The sequence below is a fragment of the Filicampus tigris genome, chromosome 18 (genome assembly GCF_054856515.1).
Source record: "Filicampus tigris isolate MCC_2025a chromosome 18, RoL_Ftig_1.0, whole genome shotgun sequence".
In the NCBI taxonomy this organism is placed as follows: Eukaryota; Metazoa; Chordata; class Actinopteri; order Syngnathiformes; family Syngnathidae; genus Filicampus; species Filicampus tigris.
In genome coordinates, this window is record NC_141234.1 from 5,014,868 (window position 1) to 5,029,110 (window position 14,243).

At 42.0% G+C, this 14,243-nt stretch overlaps 1 protein-coding gene across 1 annotated transcript; it reads right to left on the reverse strand.

Moving 5' to 3' along the window:
- Nucleotides 1-797: 797 nt before the first annotated feature.
- On the reverse strand, nucleotides 798-13,676 carry lpcat1 (lysophosphatidylcholine acyltransferase 1). Its single transcript, XM_086014254.1, has 14 exons — nucleotides 13,338-13,676; nucleotides 7,580-7,719; nucleotides 6,601-6,815; nucleotides 6,412-6,524; nucleotides 6,257-6,317; nucleotides 5,315-5,373; nucleotides 4,067-4,101; nucleotides 3,376-3,430; nucleotides 3,223-3,305; nucleotides 3,014-3,139; nucleotides 2,594-2,741; nucleotides 1,924-2,022; nucleotides 1,694-1,835; nucleotides 798-1,600 (listed from the first exon to the last, which is right to left on the reverse strand). Exons 1-14 carry the CDS (start codon nucleotides 13,422-13,424, stop codon nucleotides 1,467-1,469), a joined length of 1,497 nt encoding a protein of 498 aa, XP_085870380.1. The 5' UTR covers nucleotides 13,425-13,676; the 3' UTR covers nucleotides 798-1,466.
- Nucleotides 13,677-14,243: the final 567 nt, after the last annotated feature.

The window sequence follows — 14,243 nt, forward strand, 5'->3', positions numbered from 1 at the left end:
CCCTCCCTTTCACGTTCTCCTTAGAACCCCGTTATTTCATGAAACAATTCCCAAACATTGATTTGACTGGACACGTTCATGCAAGTAAACTCATTAAAATAGAGCAACTGTGCGACCTTTGACCTTGCAATTACCACACAGGCTCATCAGCGGGGTCGCAATCAAATTCCTGTTTACACTCGCGGGTCAGAGACGTCTCCCCAAATCCGGTGAACACAATCCGGCCTTCTTATGTGTTGCGCTGCAGGCAGCGTCTTTTATTGCAGATTCCTTTGAGGCACGAGTATCTGAGGGAGACTCCAGAGAGGCGCTTGCTCACTGAGCAATTTATATGTTCTCATCAAAGCGTCTTCTTTGGACCCTCAAGGCAGGTCTTAATTGTTCGACGTGATATCTGCACCCCCCCCCCCTTTCCCCACTCGCTTGCCTTACTTTGACTGTTTTCGTCTCCCTCCTGCCTTCCACCCGCCCTCCCTGCAGCTATTAGGAATTGGATTTGGAGCAGAACGATCCATTTAGTCTCTCTCCCCCCAGTTTCTATCCCTCTCTCTCGCTCTCTCACCAGTTTCCACTCCTCCTCTGTAGGCTTCTCTCATCAAAGCCAAGGCTTAATCTGTCTATTTTTTACCTGGAGGAGTGAAAGGAAGGGGATGAGGTAATGCTTTTCCTGTCCATCAGGTGGGCAGTCGTGCGAGTACGATTTAGAGAGCCAGCGCCACCATGTGGGCGCAACTGAAACCAAGACAATTTCACGCTGCGCTTGCTTGTGCTCAGTGGAAAAAAACAGTACTAACACATTCAAAAGCATCTTTTTAATAAAAACAAATACACATGACTTTCCGTCAAACATCAGGCATTGAGACTCTTATTTAACATTCTGCATTGGGAGTCATGATACAAAACACAATGATCTAATAAAAACAAGTTTACTTTTTGACAGATAATGAACAATTCTTCCTCGAACTGTAAATGAAGTGCAACTCTCAGAAGCCAAAGGAAAGCTCTAGTTTTATACCATACCGAAATAGTGAAACCACCAGACAAGCACCAAATAAAACAAATCTACAAGAGTAATAAAAACTCCTTTTACAAGGTAGTGACTGGGCCCTCTTTTACATTTCCCCTCTGAAATATAAAGCTGATTTGTATCCACTTTAAAAACTAGCAATGAACATTACGTCGAACCCCCCCCCCATCCTGAGATCATGTATTATTCTTACGCAGAAAAAGGCAGTCTAAAAATAAATACTCGTTTGTAGACTTGTAAAACAAATCTCATAGGGCGAGACAGAAAATTGCGCACAGTGCATCCGACGCGTCCAGAAAGCCTTCCGGGCCACTTGCTTGTATTTCCATTCAGTGTTTATTATCCCTGCCTGGCTTGCTGTAAAGGCACTTATGTGGCAGAGGTGCTGCATCCCATAGCAAGGAAGAGAAGAGAAAGAGTTGTCTTAAAATCGTCGCTTTCAGTTGTCTTTATCGTGGTTCTGACCGTTGCAAGTGTTGGGTCGGCGGATGCAGAATTTGCGTGGGTGGTCTTTAAAGTCAAGGTAGTCGTGGACAAAGCGTGGATGCTGCTCTATGAAATGATGAAGTTCATCTGGACAAAAAGGGGAAGAGCAGGCTTCACAGGTCGTCCTTCTACCAGAACATAATCAATAGAAATGTACATTTTCCATCAAACTGTTCTTACCATACGTGATTTTCCCAGTATCTGGTCCATCGAGCTCCATAAATAACATTGACAATTCAATTTCTTTCACTCCCAGCATTATTTCCAGAATGGAGGCCAGCTCGTCTTCGTGGACCTCGCCGCTGTCCTCGTTTGCATACATCTGTGCATAAAAGAGCTCTTAGTTTAATCAAATTGTGTATACATATACACACATCAAAGCATAGATTTTACGGTAAATGTGCTTTTACCTCGAAGGCCATCTTGAGAGTCTCCATCGACCTCGATGGTCGGAAAATTGTGGACACGGCAATAACAAAGTGTCTGATGTCGATGTGTCCCTCTTCATCCTGGACAAAATAAACAGCTCACTAAGAGAGGTTTGAGCAGAACAATGCGATCCTTACATGCAAATAGTCGGTTTGCAGTGGACAAAATTAGCAATATGAGGACATATAGAAAATGTACTTTTTATTGGTTGTATACAAGAATGTGAAAATTGGCAACCACATTTTTTTTTTTTACTGTTTCTAGTAATGTGCCTGTGAGCACACAAATTCAGATGTTTTTATTGTGTAAAGGGGGTTGCTTGTTTTTTCCCCACATTGGGACAGGATGATGCAAAAAAAAAGAGTATAAAATGTTGTATTTCCGAAACATTGTGCTATTTTGGCAAAAGCATGTTTCAATGACTGTTTTAAATTGTCAAGGAAAAAATGCATTCGCCTCCTCTCAAAATAAACATGAGGTTCTTCAATTTTAAACGCTTAGCATGCAACTTGTGGAATTCTTGTAACCAACAGAATCTCCACTAGAGGGAGCCACTTGTGTAGGAACAAAAATATAAGAGTAATAACTGTATAATTGTGCTTTTCCACACCACTGCAGATAACCAATGTGCATCAATAACTGATCGTCTACCTTGACAAAGAGGCTGATAACTTCTTGGAGTGTTTTTGTAACTGGCAGGCGGAGAAAGCAGGCCAAGTCTTCTAAATTCAGCTGATGCCTTTGCAGCTTCCTGGCTCTGCTGGCCTGCTCCTTCAGCAGGCTGTCAGTGGGCTTCAGACTGTTGTTACAAGGAGTCGGGCAAATTCATCACTTGTCAGTGGTAATGGTTAGCCAGTAAAAATGAAAGTGAAAATATTTACTAGCCAGTAAAAACGAAAGTTTATAGTTTTTTGCTCCGTTGTGGATTTCACTGTACTGCAAATATTTACAGTGCACTCAACCAATAATGCAAGTAATGATTTGGTGTGTTTCTCATGTACCACCAGGAGATGTCAGCGTCACCCTGACTCCTAGCTATTGCGCAACCAGTCAAGCCGCCCCTCGACTCACCCCAAGCAGCGCACCAGCAGATTGAACTCGAGCAGGCCGCTGGCGTCGTGGATGCGCAGGGGGCCCTTTGAAAAACTGATCTCTCGGTCCTCGAAGGACAGATCCGTGAGCGGAACCTCCAGCGCTCTGTCGGGGAAAGGCGGCGGAAGGTAACCAAAAACACGCATATGTGCCTTTCAAAAGCAGCACACGCGTCAATACGCACTCACTCGGCCATGACTTTTCGAACATTGTTGGCGAACAGACTTGGGTTTTCCCTCTCCTCCTCAGATGGAGTATAAACTGGCAAGTACTGAGAAGGGAGAATGTCAGCTGAATAAACATAAACACCATCCACTGGCATTCGAATCCAAAATTCTCACCTCGATCTCCATGGCGTTGTGAGGCTGACACAGAGTGAGCCACAGGAGCTTGAACCTGGGCGACAGTGAATGCCGTTTTATCGACGAGCATTTAAGCGGAAGTCAACCCAAACATATTTTTTTCAAGAATATGTTCTATGCAAGCCCGCTAGTTGAAACAAGGCATTCTGATAAATATTGCGTTTGTGAAATAAGAGTTAATCCGCTCGTTTTTAGCCATCTCTGGGGGCGGCCATTTTGTCACTTCTGTCGACTGAAAATGACATCACAACTACCCAGGGCTTCAGGTAACAACCAATCACGGCTCAGCTTTAGAAAACAGGCAAGCTGTGATTGGTCATTACCTGAGCCCTGGGTAGTTGATGTCATTTTTCAGTGGACAGAAATGACAAAATGGACGCCACCTGAGATAGCTAAAAAATGGGTGGATTTTGCTGCTTAACTCATATTCCACAAAGGCAATATTAATCAGAATGCCGTGTTTCAATGAGTGGGCCTGCTGGGAACATATTCTTGAAAAAAAATATGTTTGGGTTGATTTCCGCTTTAAAGTATCAGGATCAAACCATGAACAGCTGGTTGGTTAGTGACACAATGTCGCATTCCTTTTGAGCTGGGTTCTAACAGCAGGAAGTGGAAGCAGTGTGTGCTGTGGTCTGTGATGCCATTTGTGTTGGTGTGCTGCACTCACGCTCCGGGCCCTTGCCACGTCCATGAAATTGTATCCTGCGGAAGGGAAGCGGAGAAAGGAAATGACAAACATGGACACTTTTTTTTTTTTGTTTGTTTCCAGAAAACGGTGCAGAAAGTGGTGCTGCTTTTGTGCACAACTGTGCTTTTAATCGCATGAGAGTAGGTTAGGGTGTAGGGCAGAAGGTTCACATAGATCTCCGGTTACAGAGGGGCCCGCCTTGGACTCAGGCAGCTTAAAATGAACATGCTTGCTTGTGGGGGAAAAAAAAAAAAATTTTAATAGAATAGATAAGATAATTAAGTTTTTCATGGGAAAGTCAACAGGACACTGTTGGCTTGGATCAAATGTATGAATTTATACGCGGAACACAATGTGCCTGCAGCTCCAGAGGATAACATGTTGGGACGAGTATCGGTAATTTATTAATAAGGTACCCACACAAATATAATACAAGCCACACCAATCATTTAACGAAAACAGCGGTGCCTTCAGCTATGAGATCAATGGTGTCCGTGCCCACGCTCCTAACTCAAAACACTTGTCTCAAATCATCCTTCGCCACTGAAATGAATGGAAATCAGTTTCCCCCTCCCCAAGAATATTTTTGGAATGTGTCTTTTAATCAGGAAAATATCACTTGACTTTATATTACATAGAATGTAAGAACTTATTGTGCACGATCATCACCCGCATAGATGCTGTTTGTTAGCCTGTCCATGGTGTTTCCCATTATGCGTCAAGGCAAAAGTAACTGTATGTGGTTTGAAATACACAAGTTTGACAGTACATTTCAACTAGTTTTGTTCATTATCTGTCAAAAACAAAACAAAAAAACTCAACGAACCAATGTAGTAAATATACATACACAGTAGCAATTGAGAGCCGTAAAATCGAAAAACTTCTGGGGAATCTGCTGGCTAGTAAGTAATTTATATTTTATGAGAGGTGCATTTAGAGACATGACACCTGTGTGTGTACGTGCGCACCCATGTGTGTGTGTGTGTTCGTCAGAGATGGGTAAAGTAAGAAAGGGCTGGATGAAATATCATCCCAGCAGAACATGAAGTCATTCAACAAAAGAGGAACGTGTACACGTAACGTGAGGGGAAACCATTACATCACGTGTGTGTGTGTGTGGGTGTGTGTGTGTGTATACAAGTGCACGTGCGTGTGTCTTTGGGTATTTATGAAGAGAGTGCCAAGCTGCACTTGATCCTGGTCCAAAAATGACTAAATGACGTTTACCAGTTTGTTTTGATATCGCAAAACCACTGGTTGCACTGGGAGTCCTGGGATGAAAGCACCTGGCGGAGCAGAGGATGAAAGGCAATGAGTCAGCCACTATTCGACTAGCGCGCAGAACAGAACACACTGCCAACAATATACACAATAGAAGAGACCAATGGAATTACAGACTGGAATAAATGGGGATTAGGACCGAGCAGAAGAGGACGGTAGCTGACAGCAAAACACGCTCGGACACAGGAAATGAGGGGACTATAATATGATGGTGAATAAACTGTGCGCCACGCTGCTTTTGTTGAAGTGACCCTAAGTAACACACGGGCTTTCGGTAAAATTACGACTTCCGAGTAAAATGAATTCGGATCTGAAGGCAGTCATAAATATACGAGGTAAAATCTTACAAAGAGACAAAAGATTAATGCCCATATATGTAAGGGGACATATTACGGAAAACCGAATTCATATTATTTGTATCTGACTGTTGGGTTGTTGGATTGTTCCTGCCCGTTGAGTATGAAATTACAAAGATAGACAAAAAAAAATCTGTATTGTGTTCTACACTTCCATTAAATAACAGAGGGGCTAATTTACTGCGTTTACTGGATGGTTTTAGGCAGTGGAGGCTTTGTGCAAGGTAAGCGGAGTTAGTTTGGATGCATAGATTAGCTTTTGCATAATAAGCGGAATTTACTTGATTGCTCGGTAAAGATGACAATGGGTTGTTGGTAAGAGTGGGCGGGGTCTGTGTTTGACCACGTGTCACACAGTAGAGTGTATTTATTTCTGCATCCGCGAGTTAAAATGCTTTCAATACTCCTTTCCTGTTACTTTTCCAACTTTCAACACAAAATATATATAGAACTTGAACTATTTTCAATATCGAAACAACATCCTCATCCTGATGGTTTATGGAAACTGTAGATTAATAAAAGTTCTACATACCCGCTTTGAATAAGATGAGGCTTGACCTGTTGGTGCACGTCCCCTCTGGAAATATCATGATCTAGATGATTTTTTTTTTTTCAAAACGCATATTTTTCCACATTGAAATCAACAAGTGGGATATGATTGTCACAAAAGTCAAGTGGATGCGATACCTGGGGCCACTCCCCTCCAGAGCACGCTCGCCTCTTGATCTCCTCAACAGTTTGCTTCCTGGAGTCCTGGTCCGAGCGGAATACAAACACTGGTCTGATGTACTTGATCAGGGCTAGGTAGACAAAAATCAGTGGCGGTAGTGTCACGGAAGGTGCTGGACGGAAATTAGGTCAAGCAATGTTACTCACTGCCCCAGACGGGAATACTGCCACTCTCCAGTTTGGCGACTATGGAGCACATGGTGCGGGTGACTGGGATGGCATCAAAGTAGGAGGAGTGTGGCGCCGCGGTGATGATGGGGGCCTCGGAGGGCGCCACCCGTTCACCTTTCACCTTAATCCAATGGAACCCCCCACAAAACCACATGGCCCGCATGATGACGCGCAGGGAAAGATCGATAAAACTGTAACGAACACAACAAACAAGGATATCATGCTGGATGCAGTGATATTCACCAAACACGGCAGGCTGAACCCTTACAAACTGTTTGCTGGCGTAATGCTTGAACCGTGGTCACGTGCATTAAAGTCAATACTTATTTCTAATTGACAAATTAACAAATTAGTGCTGTATTGTTTTTTTAATCATCCCCTTATTTGCTTTGCTAATATTACCCGACAAATTTACGTGTGGACTATTGCTATTTTTAGCCATATACATACATACTCATGGCTAGGCTAACGCGTGCTTGCTAACTTCAGTCATTAGCCGCTCATCTTTAACTACACCACTCGTAAACTGACTACATACAGATAAAATTAAATAAAGTAGGCCTGCATGATTTTGGAAAAACATGCGATATGCAATACGGGTTTTGAATAGTGTGAAATCGATATTATTGCGATATTTAACATGTACCTTAAGAAATGACTAGTAAATGCTTTTTTTTTTTTTTTCATGCAGCAAAATAAGTAGGTCCAATGGATTTTTATCTAATTGTAGTCTGGTATATCTTAAATCCATTTACAGCCTCAGTGTAAACAAACCTCTTATTTCCATTTTTGTTATTTTCAGTCCCTTTAGGAAGTAATCAAATTTCAGGGTTTAAGAATGACATTTAGGGTACTTTTATTGCTGCCAAGTGTCGAAACGGCTCAAATGTGACCCAAAACAATATGAAAGGATTAACTTTGCAGAAATATAATTCCTCCATAGAAATGTGCACACCTTCTCCACCATGACTGCGGCTCAACGACGTATTCTGAGCGTCCCAGCGAGGCTGCGAAGGCGAAGGGCCACGCCAGCAGCATGAGGAAGGACACCACGAGGAGTCGAACCGGAAACACCGTCACAGACATAAATCCAATCTACAGAACGGCAAAGAGATTGTAAGTATAAAGGCGATAAATTGTACATCCTTTGTTGCATCACTTTGACATTCTCCAAGAAGTATGTACACATCCCATTAGTCCAGTTAAAAGGTAAACGGCTAACTCCCAATTGAATCCATACTGAGTCACGCTTTGTTCCAGGGCCAGTTTTAATGGGTTAATGCGGACGCTAATTAACACTGGAAACACAGCAACATTACACAAGGGAAATTAAGGATTTGATTTGGTTGGATGTACAAATTCATTAGACGTGGCATATTAATACGGTTTAGTTGTACGCTAACAGTTTTTCTTATATCAATTAGATGTACTATTTGCATTACATGATCTTAAAATCGTCAATACATCGACGTTCTTTCTACGTTCACCCTTCATGAGCAAAATAGTAGGAACAGAAACAAAATAGTAGGAACAGAAATTGTGAATCACATTGTGCGCGCACATCTCAAAAATATGCATGTTGTGCTTACTGAAGTCACTAAAATTGCCCTGAGGTGTGACTGTAACCATCAATGGCATTGCATTGTCGTATAAAAAAACGTATGGAAGGTTACAAATCATTGTCATTCGTTTATTTGTTTTTCAAAACAAAACATTGTTTAATATTTTGATTATTTTGTTACATATCACATGTGGAATATGCCAAATGCTGACAAATAGGAAAGCATAAATAGCTAATTGAAATCCAGCAATTGATAGCATCGGACAGCCTCATCTGACTACCTACTATACACATAATTCAGATATGCGAATACGAATAATTCAGACATACAGTAATGAATAATTGAGGTGAAAATGGTGAAAAATGAGATGGAAGCTCCTTGCAAACATTATGCAAGGGGAAAGCCACCCACTGGTCATATGGTACAAGTAACGTGAAGTTCAGCCAGGGCAGAAATGAGGACGACAAGTGAGCTGACTCCAATGCCTTTTCTCTCACTGTATTCCGGCTCGTGCGCACTAAGCAGGCTGACGGTCGTGGAGGCCGTGTAAATTCACACAGCGGCATTTCAACCCCCTTTGTGCCGACCTCGCTTCGATCTCTTCCCCTCGCACCATCCCTCGTCCACCTTCTGGTACACGTCGCAGTCGTCTCCCATCTCGGGGGAGTTTCCCTCCGATTGGTCCATCAGTCAAGTGCACGCTCGTCATGTCTGTTTGCTCCCCAGCTGCCGCCTACATTTATTATGCCTCTCTGGCTTCAACTGTCTTGCTGCTACTTTGCATTGATGTGCATTTTGTCACCTCTCTGGGGAATCATATCTTAGCCACCCCTATCCCATCCTCCCCTATCCCCCTCTGAGGAGCCCAGGTGCACGCTGCAGGGCTGTATTAATAAATAAACAGTTATGAGGCTGATTTATGATGCTCTATAACCCTTCTTCCTGCCTCCCTGCCCCCACTTGGGCCTGACGCATCAGAGCTGAACAAATCCATCTCGGAGGATCCTCTTTTGACATTTTCTCAGGAGGGGGTATGACAATGAGAGCAGAGAGTAGTAGTAGCTCGCGTTTTATGTAGGTGTCGCTTCATCCGACGACGGCAGCGACACTCCTGAAGGCTTACACTGGACTTTGAATCAGACTCTGGGATTCTGTTTAATCCTAAAATATTAAAATACGCCCAAATAGTTAGAACACACATGCAAAATTTTTGGAACACGCCACAGCAATACAATTGCTGTGAAAATCACGGCTCAGATTCAGAGAACAGGTCAGCCGTGATTGGTTGTTGTGAGCAGTTGTGATGTCATTTTCAGTCGACAGAAGACAAAATGGCCGCCCCCAGTGATAGCCAAAAACGAGTGCATTTTGCTGCTTAACTTATATTCCACAAACGCAAAATCAATCAGAATGCCGTGTTCCAACTAGTGGGCCTGCTGGGAACATATTCTTGAAAATAATGTTTGAGTTGACTTCCCTTTAAGGCATTTTTCAGCCTGCTCTAGAGCTTGACATTCCTGTTCGCTCAGACATTTAAAAAGCACTGTCAGCCAGCTGCTTTAACAGGCAAATACCAGTGCAAACATCTGACACATACCTTTGCCAATGTACACAGAATAGAGACAGGTGAGGGATATTAGATCAGCTTTCTGACAATGAGGGAAAAATACTTGATGATTTTGAAGAACCGGTTTCATTTGTATTACATTTGCGCTGCGTAATCTAGGGAATTTCTGCTCCAGATAACATTTACACAGTATATGCTGATACTGGTAATTTTCCTGAAAATGTATTTTCCCAGCTTTTCTCCATCCATTCATAAAACACATTTCGATGGAAAACACAATAAAATGAATAGTTTAAAAAAAAATTAAGTAAAACAAATATTGTGTGGAAAAATACCATTGGACCATCTCGTAGTATAACCGGTTTTCAAGGAATGTACACTGGTTTTGTGTACATTTTCACTGCCACAACTAACGTTCGTGCAAGGGTTTAATTGAGCGTATATTGATTAATCATGCCTGAGAGTAAGGCATAAAGATGAAGGGATATCAAGAAGATTGTTGTTGTGTTACTGTCGGACGCTCCATTAGTGTAGCAACACAGCAAACCCCCACGTCAAAAATGTTGAGGTTATATCGTACTACTGTGTTTTTATAATGCACAACACTGGCTTATCGTGGGTTCAAATTGAGGAAATCTGCCGTCTCTCTGTGGACACTGGAGGGGGGATTTCCTCTCCAATTGCTACGAGAGGTCACGGTCCACCTGAAGCTGTTATCAGATATTCATCTGGGGACTCCCAAGAATGCTCAACGGGTTTCTCCTGATGTTTGATAACAGGCTGCTTTGCTTGTGGACATCATAGCTCCACCAAATGTTTTGTTTTGGACCTGGCAGCCATGGCAGGATGTTCACGGCTACGAAATGTGTGACTCAGCTGGAATGACTTTGACTGTCTGTCTGCTGTCTGCTTCCTGACCTGCTTGCTCGATATTTCTGCTTTCAGCAGAGTATCAGCCGGAAAGCGCGCACGTGCATCATACAGGATTTGCTTTCCTGTCATAGTGCACATAGAGACTCACGTCACGTACGATGGCATGCGACAACTCTGCGTACCTCATGAGAGCTCAGTTTAGAAAAGCTACCTCGGTTTTGCTTTTTCTTTGGCTTTTTGCATCAGTGTCTCTGCGAAGTTGTCACTTAAGATTGAGAAAGAGTTGCCTTCGCGCGCACATTCACACACCCTTGTTATGTGAATGTTCTTGTGCATGCGGTTCATGCGAAACATTATTTCAACAAGCCAGGGCTTGAGTGTTATATTGTTTACAAGCCTACATCATCATCATTAATGGGTTTTCTTTTCCACTTTTCAACTAATTTATTTCGCCAGTCAATCGCAGGGCAAAGATAGACAAGCAACCAGAGAAGAACAGAACAGAACATGCTAGCTTGGCACAGGAGGGGCTTGAACTGAGATTCAAACCTGGGACCGCTCGACTGTGAGGCATGATGGCGTCAGTTTGACCCTGGAGCAGGTTATTTATATTTCCAGAATTTCAGAGTCATTTTATTAGTGGTACCTTTTAGCAGTATGCGAAAGAATCACTGCCCCAATACTTTCAGTTGTATTTAACTTGTACGTTCACTTGGTGGTACTTTTGGTACGTTTCTGTTTGGCCTTGGAGGCTCTGCAGTCACTCTAAAGCCCAAGGCGGGTATAAAGTCATGTTTGTTTATGTAAAACACACACTTGTCTGAGGTGGAAAAATACACCTCACTGCCACATTAGTCAGCAGCAGCGGGAAGTGTGAAGCAGACAATCTTTAGTTTATATTTACGGGTATCCTCCTGTCATCTGGTCCAAACAAAACTGTTTACAAGCTCCTTCAAACGCCAGTGGATAAATGGCAGTGATAAGAGCCCAATAAAGACATTCCATTACTGGGAATCGCAGAATTCAGGAAGACAAAATGACTAACGCATGAACCGCATGCACAAGAACATTGCTTATTGCCACGAAAGCCTGAAAACTCAATTGTCTCAGTGGAAACTTAAAATAAGGCTGTTCTTACTGAGCCTTAGTAATTGGCATATTTTGGGCAGAATGAAAGCAGGCAGGAACCTCCCTGAGGCTAAACTTGCTGTACTGACATACTTGATGGGAGTATTCCTTGAGTCTCTCAAGAAAGATCACTAAAGAACCCTTGTGTTTAAAAAAAAAAGATAAAATCAAGACAGATTGTCAATGTCAAGGAGAAAATGAAAGTATTGATCAATTGATTTGAGATTTTTTTAGTGGTCTGTGAGATTAGAACAGAAGCAGAAGCCATCCATCAACGAGAGCGTGTCCATCGATCCGTAGGTTGATGACGAGGTATTTGAAAGTGTCCGCTCGCCTAAAGCTATGCCAGATTTAGGATGGATGCACAGCTGTTCGTCAGTGGAACCCTGCGAGGCTTCAGGTTCATGTTTGCTTCGCCACTACAAGTCATGTCTTGTTACACCATAAACATTTCCACAACCTTTTAGCCTCGACTTTTAATACCTTTCATCATTACTTCACCATCTACAATTGCACCATTTTGTGAGAAGCCTTCCCAATAACGAGGCCAAGTTGCAGCATACACTTACAAAGTAGCAGTAACAAGGTTGCGCAATTTGCATCAACGTGCTTGTAACAGTAGGATTTTTTTTTTTAATTGAGGCCAAGATAATCATTCAAAAATCCACCATTCATGTTATCTATAATCTCTACAACTCAATTGAAAAATGAAAGGAAATCCTTTCAAGACAGAAAAGAAAAATAACAGATAATGTGGTTGCACAAGTCCGCACACCCTCTTATAACTGGAGTTGTGTGTGTGTTCAGAATTAACCAATCACATTCAAACTCGTGTTAAATAGTAGTCAACACAATTGCCACCTTAAAAAGTACCTCTGATTAACCCTAAAATAAAGTTCAGAAGTTCTAGTAGACTTTTCGGGAAATGTTTGTCATCACAACTCAAAGCAAAAGCCACACAGAGAACTCGCAAAGCATCAAAGGGATCTCATTGTTCAAAGATATATATCAGTCACGAGAAGGGTACAATTAAATAGCCCTGACGTAAATAGTGAAAATCTGTACGTAATTGATGACACTCTATACGGTTTTTAATTGCCTGTAGATGCCACAAGGTGGCAGCAAAACACTAGTTGTGTCTAAGTGAAGCTCCTTAACTCCAACATAGTTCTCAACATTAAGACAACTTTTGTCTCAATGGACTCACTTCAACATAGTTCCTTTTCACTGTCAGCAAGTATCCGCAAGTTGTTGGCAAAGCACTACTTTTGTCTAACTGATCCACAACTCAGTACAACAGAGTTCCTTGGCAAGAAGATGTATCAAAGGGCTTTCCATAGAGAGGTGTGTCTAAAGTTTTGATTAGCTGCGCAATATTGTCAAAAAACAATGACAGGTCCATTAAAAATAAAATATAGGTTAAAAATATTATGCACCCGAATTGACCGGTGGCAGTTATACGCAGACATTAGGATTAAAGTAGTAAACGTCATGAACACTGATGAAACAAACACCCATTATTCATGAACACTGATGAAACAAACACGCATTATTTATATGTATTTCAACAAGCAGTGCCTTACCTTTATTTTATCTGCCATGCTGAATTTTAACGTATGAACGAAAGGGTTCCTGCCCCATCTGGAGGGGCGAATGCCCGACGAGTTCATTGCTGCCCGTGCAAGCCACAAAGTGATCAATAACGATGAAAACTGTGTGTACCTTACTCTAAAGTCGTTGTTTGGTGTTGTGCATGAGGCGTGTCAACGTCTCATGTTGTTTCGTCGGACTAGAAAGCGCTGCGAGTGAGTGTAGAATTGCGCGTGTGCGGTTGTGCGATGCACGGGCAGGAAACGGAGGTCCTTTTACAACAAGCTAGCGAGATTGCACACGTCTACTTCCGGGTGTAAAATAAAAGAAAACGTTGACAACGTCAACTTTTATCCTCCATACGTTGCTTTCTTTTCTTGACGCGTTCGTGATACGTTGGCAAGTTTTTCAAAGCGCTTTAATATACTGTACATTGGTGGAATTTTTAATCCACCGTTGAAGTTGTAAATGTGCTCATTTTCACATTAAGTTTCCAATGTTTATGGTTATTTGATCATGGTAATAGACAATGTCTACGATCATTATTACATGCATATTATTGTCATATTCACATACGTGTGTGTAGATAATTAGATTAGAGGCTATTAACGTCTCGGTAAATAAGCAAACTTACAAATTCAGCAAGGGGATACAAAAAATATTCTCCCCACTTTACTGAAACGTGTTCCTCCATTTGTGTACTGTCCTGTATATGAACCTTGTTCAACCATCCGGGCAGGTTTGCTGTTTGTTGCCAAATAAATTCCACACCAGTTGTACCATGTTCCTCCAGTTTGTCTTTCACACTGCAAATATGGCTGCGTGATTTCTAATTTGCATGTTTTTTAATTGCTTTAAAACGTGATAAGAGAAAATGGGTTTAGCTTTTTTAAAAAAAC

Bases quoted from the DNA above. Each gene is read 5' to 3' on its own strand.
- lpcat1 (XM_086014254.1), bottom strand. From the start codon at position 13,424: ATGAACTCGTCGGGCATTCGCCCCTCCAGATGGGGCAGGAACCCTTTC. The intron at 6,525-6,600 runs GTGAGTAACATT...TTGTCTACCTAG, and splicing joins CAGTATTCCCGTCTGGGGCA to CCCTGATCAAGTACATCAGA. The intron at 6,318-6,411 runs GTATCGCATCCA...AAAATCATCTAG, and splicing joins CTGGAGGGGAGTGGCCCCAG to ATCATGATATTTCCAGAGGG.